The sequence below is a fragment of the Apteryx mantelli genome, chromosome Z (assembly GCF_036417845.1).
Source record: "Apteryx mantelli isolate bAptMan1 chromosome Z, bAptMan1.hap1, whole genome shotgun sequence".
Classification (NCBI taxonomy): domain Eukaryota; kingdom Metazoa; phylum Chordata; class Aves; order Apterygiformes; family Apterygidae; genus Apteryx; species Apteryx mantelli.
This window is the reverse complement of record NC_090020.1, coordinates 49,243,615-49,257,895: the sequence shown is the minus strand read 5'-3', so window position 1 is coordinate 49,257,895 and position 14,281 is coordinate 49,243,615. Positions and strand designations below refer to the sequence as shown.

The 14,281-nt window shown below is 37.8% G+C and overlaps 1 protein-coding gene across 3 annotated transcripts in view; it reads right to left on the bottom strand.

The window, feature by feature from the left end:
- Positions 1–14,281, bottom strand: part of ST8SIA4 (ST8 alpha-N-acetyl-neuraminide alpha-2,8-sialyltransferase 4) — a 62,937-nt gene that overhangs the window by 34,868 nt on the left and 13,788 nt on the right. For all 3 annotated transcript variants that reach the window (XM_067315536.1, XM_067315538.1, XM_067315537.1), the window contains exon 3: positions 12,439–12,696. In XM_067315536.1, coding sequence (XP_067171637.1) covers positions 12,439–12,696 — 258 coding nt within the window. The remainder of the gene's footprint in view (positions 1–12,438; positions 12,697–14,281) is intronic.

The window sequence follows — 14,281 nt, the reverse complement described above, 5'->3', positions numbered from 1 at the left end:
TTGAAGATCATGTCATCATGCTTTAACAAATGCAATGCATCAATAGCTAGATAAGCACTTATGAGTGCGAGTATGCCTTCTAACATCTATTACCTTTCATTAGTGCTCATTTGTCATCAACTTGTTACCATTTCCTGGGAACAGCTCACATTCTTAAAGCCATGCCAGTCAAATAAGGTATAATTTATACAGCTTATGCATTACCTTTTTTTTTTTTTTTTACAATACAGTATTTAAATATGATTTACAAATCAACTTTAGCCAATGTTAAATGGATTTTGGCATTTTAGATTATCAGTGCATCTCACCAGATGTTTTGACATTTAGTATTTTCATTCCATTTTGAAACTAAACTTCTGGAAAAAAGTATACAATTTCTTATTTTTTCCATCATTTCTCACTTTTAAACCTTGTTTAATTGGCAGGAACATTGTGCTGTTTTCTAAGCTTGAGTAAAAAGGCCTTTTTCACCAAAGTTTTTGTCTCAGTTATATAAATAAATAAATAAATAAATAAAACATCAAGATAAAAGAAGATAGTTCTTTAAAATTCTAGTATGCACTACATTTTTGCGATTAAGGGAATCTTTCCTAACACAACCTATGTCCTAAAGTTGGTAATACTGAAAATCTGTTCTGGAATGTAAATGATTTAAAACTTCTACAACAAATTAAATTTCCCAAGTTGACTCAACACAAACATGCACATGCCCCAAAATCAAGCTATCAGATAATTCAGGGCATTTCTTGTTTGCTTCTTTGTTTCAGCAGTCATTTCCTAATTTCCATTATATAATTTTTTTCAGTGAAAAAAGTTAAGTTTTACAAAAACGTCATAACAAGCATCTAGATTAGCAGGGTTCTGAACATCTTTATGGGTTGCTATCCTAAGAACAGTAAGGAATGTATCTTCACAACATAGCCATGAAATCAGGTGCAGAGGCATTAAGTGTTTTGCTCAAGGTCACCCAAGAAATCTGCGATAACGACCAGAACTTGTTTTCTCAGTCCCAGCTATTCTGCGGAGTGAAGGGAGATATGAAGTTATGTCAGATCTAGGACCTGCAAAACATTTGTCTATTATTATAACACTAATCTAATATTATTCTATTTGTTCTCCAAATCTTTTCTAATATAATGATCTCTACTTAAACTTATTCACTAGAATCTCCTAATAGCCAGATCTTCATGTGCTATACAGGGCAGTACTGGTTAACATCAACTGATGATCTAGTGTTGGATGATAATGTTACTTCCTCAGACCATTATTTTCATTCTGTAATTATCAAGCAAAGAAGTGGTCCAGATCTTCTCCAAAAAGAAATGTTTAGAAGACTATAAAGCCTATATATTCCTAAGAGATAAAGCTGCCTGAGTTTCTGATGACATGCGGGCAGACCTAAGTTTTCTTAGGAGACGGATTCACATTCTTCAGTATCTTTACACTTATGTTCCACAAACCATCTGCATATATTACAGGCAGCTAAGAGTACTATCTTCTATAAAGTGGTAGCTAGGGCACAAGCACAACTCCCATTAATTTCAATACTGGTTTTTAAAATCATTTCTTAAAAACTTAATGCATTTACCTAGAAACTGGAATTGTCAAAAGGCTTATGCTGCATCAAATCTAAAAACCAGACTTAAAATCAACTAATCAAATTCAGTGTGTTACTGTTGCTTTGGAAAATACCTCTTTTAAAGACTGACTTCTCAACGTAAAGAAGGATTTCTGCACAGCAGGAATTTTCAGCAGAATCACACATATATGCAGATGGTGGCATCTATTGCTTACATACATGAGACAGGGCTTCGCATTGCAAATCCTGCTCTCCCTGCGTGCAACTTGTAGAAGCACCTACTCATACAAATTATTGTGTTTAAAAAGCTGTATGCCATATGCAAAGTGTTCACATATAACATGGGCCATATGGTTCTAATATGATTCTATATGTCTTTTGACAGCCCATTCCTGATCTGTATCAATGCCTGAATCTTTTTTCAATTTGAAAGTTTACGTAGTTAGAAAGCAGCATCTAAATGTAATTTCCTCTAGAACCTGAAGAAGAATCATCACAGGCACACTAAATGCAAGGACAGTCTACCTTGCATGTCATTACTGCTTCACCAGTAATATACTTAATATTGAAGGCTGTATTTCAAAAGATTTACCACATAAGGTATCTAGCAGTATACATTTTTAACATGTGGCATTTTCAGATTTCTCAAGTATAATTTAGGAGTAATGAGCAATCCAAATGCACTCAGTGACAACAAAGTTGTCCATGAATAGTTATCAAAAATCTTAGTTATATTTTTCATGCTTTTTAGCATGAAATTAGACACCTGATTATAATATTATAGGCAGGTAAGGCATTTTGTTTTCCAAATGCTGAGCACCTCTTAGCATTTGATCTTTTAAAAATTCAAGCATATAAATATGTATTACTAGCAGTACTCAGGTTTGAAATAATGTGATAATAAAGTACATCTGCACGTTGAAAGGCCCCGTTTTCAAAGAAGTAGCTCACTAATGCACCACCAATGTTTTACTGTAGTAGAACACTGCCATAAGACACACTGCTACAATAATACCCAGCTCTGTTAAGGGAATAAACAATACTGTATTAGTTGTAGTAGGCCAAGTTATAAGAATAATTACCCTGCTTACAGCCACTTCCCACTTTCCTAGCGGTTCCTTCTTTCAAAGAATGATTCCAATGCTCATTAAACCAAAAATGTCAAATTTGCCTATTTACTTTATACTTATCCCTAAAGTTGGCAAATATAAAACATCTGCTAAAATCTGCTAATTAAAGTTAGCACATTCTTCAGCAAGGAATAAAGGGCGCAGTTATTTCTGAAGCATTTGCCTATCAGTTCAAGAGTGTGCGTGCTAGTGATCCACCCTAGCACTTACCCTGCACTGTTAGTACCAGATGATGTTTTATTTCCAGAGGAGTTCTAGAAAGTTTTATAGAAAAATATCTTTCAGGGTATCTTTCTTTAAAAAAAAATTTTTTTTGGAAGATATACAGATAATACAATGACAAGGGGTCAAACAGAATAACTGAGTGATTACTCAGTTACTCATATTGTCCAAAGCTTCAGAAAAAAACCCCAAACATTTAATAATAAGCACCTTGAGTAAAATTACACATATGCAATAGCATTCAACTCATACATGTATTTATATAAGCTTGAATACGTTTGTTGACATAAAGCAACTTTGTATCATCAGCTGCATGTTCTTTACTTCATGGAAGAGGGTTTCTTCCCAGAATTGAGCACTGAGCTTATTAGCAAAGACATGCTAAAACTGAATGCATTCTTGTTATTATTTCACATTTGTCTGGACATATCAGGGACCTCACGACATTCTTCCCTAATCATAAACCAGCTCAGGGATTCATGAATCTGGCATTTCTCAGAAAGATCCAGAGTCTAAGCCTTATAGTAGTAATTTCTATTGAGGCCTTACTTCTGTTCCCAGCTATTCACATCTGAAACATATAAAACTAGCTATTGAATATTTGCATATACACCTGAGTATGTGCAAATAGCTTTTGATACTTTTGGTACGAAGATAAAAGCTTTCTGAGCTTTTATCATAATCTCTAATGCTTCTTTATAGTATGCCAGCTGCATACTGTTGTTGGAATTTAAAAAAATTTTTGTTTTTCTAGTGGACAGCAATGACCTTCTGCTATCAGTTCTATGGCCTCTTTCAAGAAAACATCCTACTCTGAGACACCTGTAAGCATATATCTAACTTTAGTCATATTCTTATTTATCATTAAGTCAAACTAAGGAACCCATTACCTGAACAATTTTGAAACGGGCACTGCAATATCTTTCCTTGGTTATACTCTTTAATTCCAGCTCTTTTGGGATAAGGCACAGAACGCCAAACACACATACAACAGGGATTAGGAGGCAGCAGTTCAGCACCGTGGCTTTGCCACTACAGGTCTAGGAACTTGCACACAGCAAGTGAAACGGTACCTTTCTTTTATTAAGTTGACATTACTACATTAAATCCAGAAGGAAGAATATTTAAATATATAGAATATATATATATGTATATATATAAAAATATATAGAATGTATTTTAAAAAGTCATTTACTAAGCTTCCACTTTCCGACATGCCACATTATTGATAACTTGCAAGTATAAGGCTATTTAAAATTTGACTCCAAAACACAATTTTCTGCAATGGACTACCACTACAGATATATCCTTTCTTTCTAAAAAAAATTCGGTGTTGCTTTACCTTAGTCCACCCGCAAGCAAGTGGGCTGCAGGTCCAACCTGAGCAGGACAGACTTGACTCTGAGAACATGCAAACAGGTTGGAAGTAACAGTTGTATATAGCACTGAAGATTGACTTGGGCATGTAAGTAAATAGCTGTAAATATGAGCGTTGAGAATGATCCATCACATTATATGAAGGTTTGTAAAACACTCTCTACTGAGCCCATGCTATTGACTGTTTACAGAGGAACTAATGAAATACGGATTTCCCCAGCAAAATAAATTTTGCAAAGATTGATGGTTTTCGTTAGTTCCTTTGTTTTCTTCCTTAAAAAATCTTTGTAAGTGTATTCTTTAAAACTAACAGGCTATTTTTTTTTGTATGTAAAATGTTTTTCTATCAGAAGCTTTAGCTCCTCTTTTTTTTCCCTTGCATTACAATAGCAAATAAACAGAGTCAGTATTTACCCCCTTACTCCTTCCAAGCGCTCTTTCTACAGCAGAAGTGCTCAGAAACTGGTCTCATGGCACAAAAGATTTGGTTAAGTTGGGGGAGGCTGTTAGGACAAAATCTAAATAAGTGGGAAGGTTCATAATGTATGTGATCCATCTGCTCCTCCTAAAACTGTCCATTGAGTCTACTGACTACAAGGGGATATAACGGCTGAAAGTCTAATAAAGGTCAATCAGGCAAGGGCTGGAGTTGCATGCCAGGAGAAAAGACCGAAGTTGTCACCCTGGGTTGGCCATGAAGCTTTTATGGCCAAAACACACGTACAGCACACTTCATTTCTTAGAGAGCAGAGCTTAACAAAGTCATGAAATGATGTTCTTGAAAGCACACTCAAATGGGAATTCAGTTATTCCACAGAGCTGCAGTTGGACTTGCTAGGTCACTCATAGATATGCAACTCATGTATATAGCACACACATGTCCAAGATGCAATATTTATGAGCCATACTTGGTTGTCTTCTTCAAGTTAATTTTAAATAAAAGCAATAGAAACTTGCCTGAGTAAAAGTGATTACTCTGTTCCATTTTATTTGACATTAGAACTAAAAGAATATCTTCATACAGTAATAATGCAAGAATTGCCCTACAAATCTGTACACTTGTTAAACCTTTAACAGTCTGTGCACTTGAGGGTTACAGGTTGAAATAAATATTTGGAAACCAATGTAAAGCCCAGGCCACACAGAAATGCAGTAAAAGTGTGTTCTCTCTCATTAATGTCTCCTTGTGGAGCAAAACCAAAAATATCCATCACACAATATTAACCACATACGCTCTGAGAAACCAATAAATGAAGATCAGTTTGTTGCTGGAAGACTTACACTATTCAACTAATCTGAAACATAAGGAACAAACACAACTAGTATCAAGAACATAAATTCTTGTCCTGAACAGCCTGCAAGCTCTAAAGTTTAGATTCACACACAGACTCCTGTAAGAATCAAAATTGGAATTGTGAATTCCAATTTCCAAAAGATTCTTCCAAAAGATTCATGATGTTTTAAAAAGCATCTGGGTGGGGAACTGAAATTCCAGGCTCAAGCACAGAGGAGATCTCCAACTGGAGCAATCTCTACCCAGCCTATTGACAGCACATCACCCCGGCACCTGCTTATGTGTAGTGCATCATTTCACCCCATCCTTCAAACGAAGGTGTGCAGCAGCAGTACGACTCCTTTCACATGCACATACCCCCCCAAAAATGGAGATTTGTTATTAAAAAGAAAGAAAGAAACAAACGCCACTAGTGATTAGAAAAATGTATGTATTCTAGGATGTTCTGTGAACTTGTTTGGCTCCTGATAAAACTAGAATTGCTTCAACTCAACTATGCAAGTGGATTAGCAGGGAGTCCCCTGACATACCTCACTTCATGCCTGCTGCTACCCTCAGCATGGCACAGCAGAGAGTTTCTCACGACAGCCGTAAGCGGCGTCTACACTAGAGGCTCGGGCACAGCAGACTTGTGCGTGAGAGTCACATGCAGAAATCACATCTGTCCTTTCAGATGTGTCATTTCACCTACACCATTACTGACTCCATACCCCCTTTTCTAACACCTGTCGACAAGAATCCTGAATTTGTGACTGATTTCACTTTAATAAGAAGACGCATTTTTGTAACACCACCTGCTAATGAACTTCCTTACTTGTTGTTCCCCAAACTAGAACTTCTACCCATAATCATTAAATTCCTTCTTCCTGATGTCTTAACACCAATGACTGAAATGCAAGCTATCCTCAATCAAGGCAGCACAGCAAAGTGACAGAGAAGGTCCAAGTGGCGTTAAATACATAGAGACAGTAGCAACACACATGATTTACCTCCTTATTGGGAGTTCTTGCTGCACCATTACCCATGAATTACTGAGTTGTTACTCTTGCTTCCAATACCATTACTTTGACACCCTAATAAAGAAAGAAATTTATATATATATATATATATATGAATATATATATATATATATATATGAAAAAACCTACAGCTGTGAAATATTGAGGATGAGATTTTAATCACAGAAAAACAGGGAAATGGAAAGAAGTCATTTCTGGAATACCAGTATCTTTGGCTTTTCACGTGCATGTACCTTTACACGTTACTCCTGAAAAAGGGCTTATTCTACAGGGCAATTCTCATGGCACTGTAAAAGTGTTGCTGTTATGGTGTGGAGAACAGTTCTGCAACTCCCTGAGGGCAGAAGGCATTAAATATTTCCATTGTACTTTCATTAAATTCAGGCAAAATGACTGTTTTCATTGTTTTGGAGAAACACTTTGGGGTTGCGAGTCTGGAATACAGAAAAAAAAGGGGTAATTTGAACATGCCAAAACAAAGAAGAGCAAAAAGGGCAACCTTTTGACTGAGACTGTCCTAAACAGTAAGTCACACCTCTTAACCACACAACGCAGTCAACGAAGAAGTGGATTAGTGAAGCCATCTTGCTGCAGAAGCAGTAACTTCTGGGAGAAGAGGTTGCAGCTTACTGTCTCTTATGTCTGCAAGGGTTTTGCCGCATGGGGGAATCATCCCTGCCACGTAATCCAGAGTCCTGGCAGATTTACAACTTTCTAAACAGAGAAAAAGGTTAACTCTTTGCTGCATTAGAAACTGCTTGGGAAATTACTAAATTAAAATATCTATATTATGAGAAATAGGAAATTAGCAACTTAATGAAATTTTACCTACACTTTCATTTTTTTTCTTGCAGAATAATTACAGAAAGAGTCAGGCTAACCCTCTGTGCTCTAGATTTGCATGCTCGCAGGACATCTATTTATATTGAGGGACCACTTTGGAATCTTTGAGCATTTTTAGATGGTTTTTAGATGTCACCCTTTATGGCCATTTCCTTAGTCTTCTGAACTTGTTTGGGCCTCCGAGAGGTTCACTGTCCAACTCCACTGGAAACACCCAACAGCCACCCTGACGCCCCCCCCTTCTCAGGTATAACAGAGCAAGATCATCTGCAGATAGGAGCCTTTTGGCTTTGTTTATCATTCTCATGTTGTGTAACAGTTTGTAGGAAGAAAAGAGGGAGAGGGAAAAAAAACCTGCCATATTTGAGAGTTGAAAAAGGTCCAATGAGCTACTAATGAAGCATTCAAATGGTATTTTTCAGGTGAGAATCACATCTTGAAGCAAGGCTGTAAAACTGGCAGCTTCTCTTTCAGCAGATCTGCTGGCTCTGTGCACCCAGTTCTACGGTCACAGTGGTTATGCTCCAAGCAAGGCATATTCAATAAATATTTGGACATAAAAGCTGATACTTACAAGCCACTACTAAACAACAAGAAAAACAAAATCCCAGATTACAAGTGCAGTAACATCCTAGACCTCATGCTTCTGACAAATTTATTATCATTTTCCCCATCAATTGACAGAACAAAGCAGAGGAAAGAAGATGTAACAGCTTCTCTGCTTACACTCTCATTTACATGTTTACATGTTAAAATTAGTTTATGCCACCACTTTTTTTCTTTTTTGAGAAAAGTAACAACTAGAAGGGACTGATGCACCTGCAGAATCTCACCCTGAACAGCTCTGCTAACTGCTGCTCATACTGTCACTGCTTGCATGCAAAACCACGACGTCAGCAAGGAAGCAACACAGGGTCTATTCCTCCTTGTATACAATCAAGCAACAAACTTATTAAATGAGTGTGAGTTCTTTCTACGTCAACCTCACTGAGCACAACGAGAATGACCAAGTCAAAGGACACTGGGAAAATAAGAGCTGCATCTGACTAGTAATTTTTTTAACTAGTGATGACTTATCAGGCAAGGCTATTCAGCTTGATTCCCAGATGCTGGCTGAGTTAGCAGGAAAACAGACTGCTGGGAGAAGAAAAAAGGCCTGTAATGTATAAACTAGGTACTTCAATCTAAAGAAAGAAGCAATTAAATAATAACCTCTCATGGCTGTTCCTTGTCAGAGCAGTTCTCTGCTAATCAAACAGCTTCGCTTAACACTTATGTCAGCTATTTCAGGTCTGTTCTCCACATAGGTCAACTGAAATGAATGGGACTTTTTCAGAAGTAACGCTACTGTGAGCAAAACCACAAGAATCTGCTACTTATTTACTTTTTTTTTCTTTTAAGCAAAAAACCTCCAAAACTCTATTTGACGCCCTGCTTTCGAAAAGTTCCCCACATGTATACTGAATTCTATTAAAAATAATCGGGATGATTTCCACGGATCTTCAGCACCTTTCAAACTGTGAACCTAAAGTTGAACTAAATTCTCTCTGGTACTTACTGGCAATCCAAGAATCCCAAACTCATTTCTTAGCAATGTTTACTATTACAACGTTTATTATTACAGCACATGTCTCAAATACACATTATAGTTATTTCAGGAAGCCCTGTGTAACTATTGTATTGCAAAAATTACCACTTCCTCTAACAAGTTCATCTGTTCTCTGATATATGCAACATTGCTAACACAGCCCTGGCATGAGAAAGTGTAGGCAAGAGGAGAATAAGACATATCGCAACTAAATCTCAGCTGGAAGCAGCACCATGTAGATGACCACCAGCTGCAGAGACAGCAGAAGAGCAGCACCGTGCAGAAAGCAGCTCCTGCATCAGAGCCGGGCCATTTCCAGATCCTATGTGTAATCAACTTATTTATCTCATATTTTACACTTCTCATTTATTTTAAGGAAGGGAAGATTTTGGAATGCTACAGGAACCTTTTCTGGATATAGTGTCAAAACAGCATGCTTTGGCTCACCACCATGGAAGTACTAGATGGGCCAGAATCAGTAGTCACTTAACAGGGTGTAAAAACTTCAAGAGGTAAAAAGGAAGGTGATATGACAGGAAGAAAGAGTTTACAGCCAGCACAGGTTTTTTCAGTAAAAAAGAGATTCTCCTTGCTTCCCAGTTTAACTAGACTGGGTCAGATTTTCCACTGGAAAAAAGAGGCATGATTTCACTAAACTTGTGGAACTAATCCTTTTTATCCTAGCAGATGTGTCCCTAGACTCTTGATTTCTGATCCATGAGAACAAAATAAGGCCCTATGTGATTAAGTAATTAAAAAAAAAAGCTACTTTAATGTTCAGTAAATACAGTAAATCTGGTTAAGCTGACAAAACATTACCTTGTTTGCAAAAATGACTCATATAAGCACTTTCAGTGTTGTCTAAAGAGAGGAACAGCATTCTTTTCCCTGTAAAATTTGCTGACACAGTTATATGTTGACTTGTTTATTAGGTGCCTCTAGTTTAGCTGCCTATTTTAAAATATTTTTCTTAATAGAAGTATTCTAATTATTTTCTGTTGTAGGTGGATCAATGGTCCAGGAGAGGCACTAAATATGCTGAATATCGCAAGGAAAGGCCAGTTATTAGTAACTTTGGATGACTTTCAAAGAGACTTACAGATATTACCAAGTTTAAATCAATTAAAGTGCCAGGTATTGACCATCTCCTTGTATCCTTGGTAAAACATATATTCTGGGTCTTCATCAGTTATTGCTAACATGTTCAGATCACCTTTAAAGGAGCTTCGAAACTCAGAATATTTGATTTATTGTAGTATAATGCAAATACTGGAGGATGTCTATCATATCTTCTTCACTGTAACAGATCTTCACTATTAACTTTATCATTAAATTAATGATATCTTTGGTGTTATATCTAGCATGCACAGAATGCTCCCATTCCACGAAATCTCTCACAAACATGCACACTTTTGTTTCAATTTTCCTGAGAGGAAAAGAACATATAGTACTATCAAAATCAACTGAATTATATATCTAATAAAATAGAATGACATATTTATCACAGCACTTAAGTATAATGCATTCAGCATCAGGAAAGTTTTGTTCATCAGTCTACACCGCCAGCAGCACTCGTGATTTAGTTTATACGTATGGTAACTGCTTTCCAGAAGCACGTCATGTGTTGAGTGGAATGGGTGCATTTTACGTATACATATGCATCCCCCACCCACACACATGTAAGTAAACATCACATTGTCTAACCACACAGAATCTGTGAACTTCCAAAATGTTTAAAGTTTGATTTGTAAATTCAAAAATCTCACTGTATTAAGCTGTCTGTACACTGTAGGCTCCGGTACTCTATTCCTGGAACCTCATGAGAAATGTGCTATTATGCAGAATATCCTCGAATTAACTAATTGTTATGCAGATTATCATAGACAGCCATGCACCATATGAGAGATGTCTCTCCAGTCTGAATAGCCGATTAGCAGGTTTAACTTCCTGACGTTCCTATTAAGCTACATCATTCATCTCTTATTCATATACAATTTTTTAAGAAATGTATCTTTACTCCTCATGGCTCAAATTAGTTAAAAACTCCTATCAGGTCTCACTGCCTAGTTTCATCACCAGTTAAAACATGGAGGATGGTTTGGAGATGCCTTCAAAAGGAATTCAGCACATGGTTTAAGTAAAAGTGTGTGCTTTGCTGCATTGGGCCTTTTTGAATGGCAGTCATGACTTTACCTTCTAAAAGAAAGTTTTCATCTATAAAATCTACTATCTAGATTTTTCTGTACTCTGTTAAGTGGAACACATTTAACCTTTGAGAAAGTATGAAAGCATGCCCATAGCCTAAATGTGGTTGAAACATGTAGTATTTATATTGGGCTCCTTCTGCAATAAGCAGGCTAATTTGAAAGACTGGTCATGGCACAAGCAGCACAAGCAAGAAAAATGAAAGAGTGGTGTGTTACTGACGTGGTGGCCAATTTCTGGTATTCTTTTCAAATAAAATACAACTTTCATGTGTATATCCTCTTTTGATTTATGAATTGAAGGACTATAATTTTCCTTTTACGTATCCTTTTGATATTTTTTTCACTACCATCTCTCCTCCAGGCGAGAAAAGGAAAAGCGAGGAACCTGCAATGACAACTAATTCTATATTGTTTCCTATCACCACCGTTTCACCCTTCTCAGACCACACCAATTGCAACTTCTGCTTCAAAAGCAAAAGGACCTATCTTTTGTCTAACATTTGCTCTCTCCATATAATGTCAGCCCGTCAAATGAGCCAACTATTTCTTTTTATTTCCTATTGATCTGTGAAGCCCAAACATATTATATTGTGCATGTTTGAGTGAAAAATGAATAGAAGGTGAAGCATATGAACACTTTTGCCCAAACTGCAGGGATACACTTTTAGAGCAATGTGAAGGGATTTAGATGCGTGACTTCCAGTTACCTTAATGGCAGCCATCCGGTTCAATCCCAATGCATCATACTGAAATTTTACCCCATACTGCACATAAATAAAGTAGTAATTTACAACATCCCTACAGGCCATCTCTGTTGGCCAAGAGCTAAGAAGGGATATTTTGGAAAAAGAAAAGACTTTGCATTTATCCTACCAACTCTTTCATCAGAATAATTATTGTGTCTGGAACAAAAACAGAAAAAATAAGCAGCACCAATCTCTCTGCTCTCTCCAGGCGTGACCCTTCTTTTACTTTCACTACAAAAAAGACTCTTCTTGTCAACCACATGGGAACATATTTAATTTGGGGAATTCCACAGGGAAAGATACTGTTTCAGATAAATTACTCAATAATTTCAAATAATCCCTGAAATTGTGTCTCAGATTAAAGCATTTCTCACAGCTTTTGTCCAAGAAACAGATAGCAGACTGTAATTGTCAACAGCAGATGCGAGCTCACCTTATTACAAAGTCATGGCTATCAATCTCCTTTCCACATCCGCTGTCCAGAAGGATGCCAGAATTTCCAACAACTGCACAGGTTTTAAATCGCCGATTCTTCATCGGGGAAACCTCAGGGAGGAGACTGTGCAAATCCTGTGAGATATTTAGGGTGCGACGCCTGTCCAGCACGTAATGGATTACGTCTCCTGGCTTAAAGCTGCTTTTGACCACCGAGACATCTCTTTCAGCATCCAAGAACCGAAGAATGTTCTTCCTGTCAATCAACAAAAAGGCACAGATAAGACCCAGAACTCACCGCTCACATTGAGTTTATTTGGCAGTGGCACCGGCCGTACAGAGCACACAGCATGAAGCCGAGGGCAGACAGCTTCAGATGGACTAAGGTCATTTCCCACGCTCTGCAACAGAGCTAAAGCAAAGTTGTTAGGGCAGAATTCAAAGGTTTGATTACAACATTATATGTAAATATTACAGTGATAGAGCTCACTCACTTTATTCAGATAAAGGCACTGAGAGACCAATGGAAGATGACTCTAAACTTAGAAGGAGCACTATTTTTGATTAATACTTTACAAAGCTTTGCACAGATGCAAATCTGTACACACAGATTAAAAAAAAAAAGAAGAAGAAAAAAAAAAAAGACCAGAGCAGCTAGTTTTCCTAAAAACATGTTGGTTAAAAGATAGGGTATTTATGAGTTAGGAAATAAATGCTTCACTATACTCTCATGTCTCAAAAGTCATCTTGGTTCAGGAATGACCATGTTTTCTTTTAGATTCTTATTTCACTGTAAGAATAATGTATTTAGTTTAGCTTAAACTTGCTCCTAACTAACTGAAGGCTCAGCCAAAGTTATCCTAACTAACTTGAAATAAGAACACCCTAAGTCTTTTGTACCAATTTAACAAAATCAGCTTAAAACCACACTGCAAATTGAACGACTGCAGGTTAGTATGTAGCCTAGATGTTAGCTGAACTCAGAGAAGCACTTCTTGGGAGCTCTTATCATCACTTTGAATCAGTTTAGTCAATCCTTTAGCCTGCGTCTCTGCAATTAAGCGTTTAAACTGTTAAGGGGGGTTTAGCCACTCACAATCAAGCTATCAGATAGCACAAGTCCAGGGAATGGGGCTAATTAAGCATTTGTATACTCCCAGTCCACAGCAAATAACAGGAGAAGTATGTCAACCGAGGAAGTTAAACCACATTAATTTGTACCTGCTTGAGAGGTCTAGGAGGGAGGAAAATAAAAACCAAGGCTCTTTAAATTCACCAGCTCAGAACAGACACCTTTAAGGATGGTGGTTCTGCACGGACCGGTGCCTGCACCGGCAGCCTTTTGTCAACATTTATCCTCGTGATGACAAGCTGGGAAAGACCCCGGCCACCCCCACAGGCCCCCGTCAGTCAGAGACCACGAACAAGCCCAGCCTCGTGAAGCACACTGGTATTTTCCGCTGGTGTCAGCAGGTGGGAGATTATTTAAAACACAACATTTTGTTGAGTAAGAGGATGCTATTTTTACACAATCATTTTTTTGAGCGGAGCTTTCTTAGATTGGACCAAAACAGGAAAAGCCAGTAACTAGAGCTGCTGCAGTCCTGGCCCCGTGGAGCGCCGTGACGGGGAAACCATCCCATCCCAGAGGCAAAGAGGGACAAGCAGCAGGAGCCCCGGCCCCCAGGCAGCCGCCGGGGCCACCGCCGCTGGGACCAGCGCGTGCCGGCTCCTTGCAGCCCCTCGCACAAAACGGTTGCCCTGGGATCGACCTTGCATGCCGAAGGGGAAGTGAAATGTGATAAAAATATTGTTTTCAAGTGTTTCCTCTCACTTCTTAA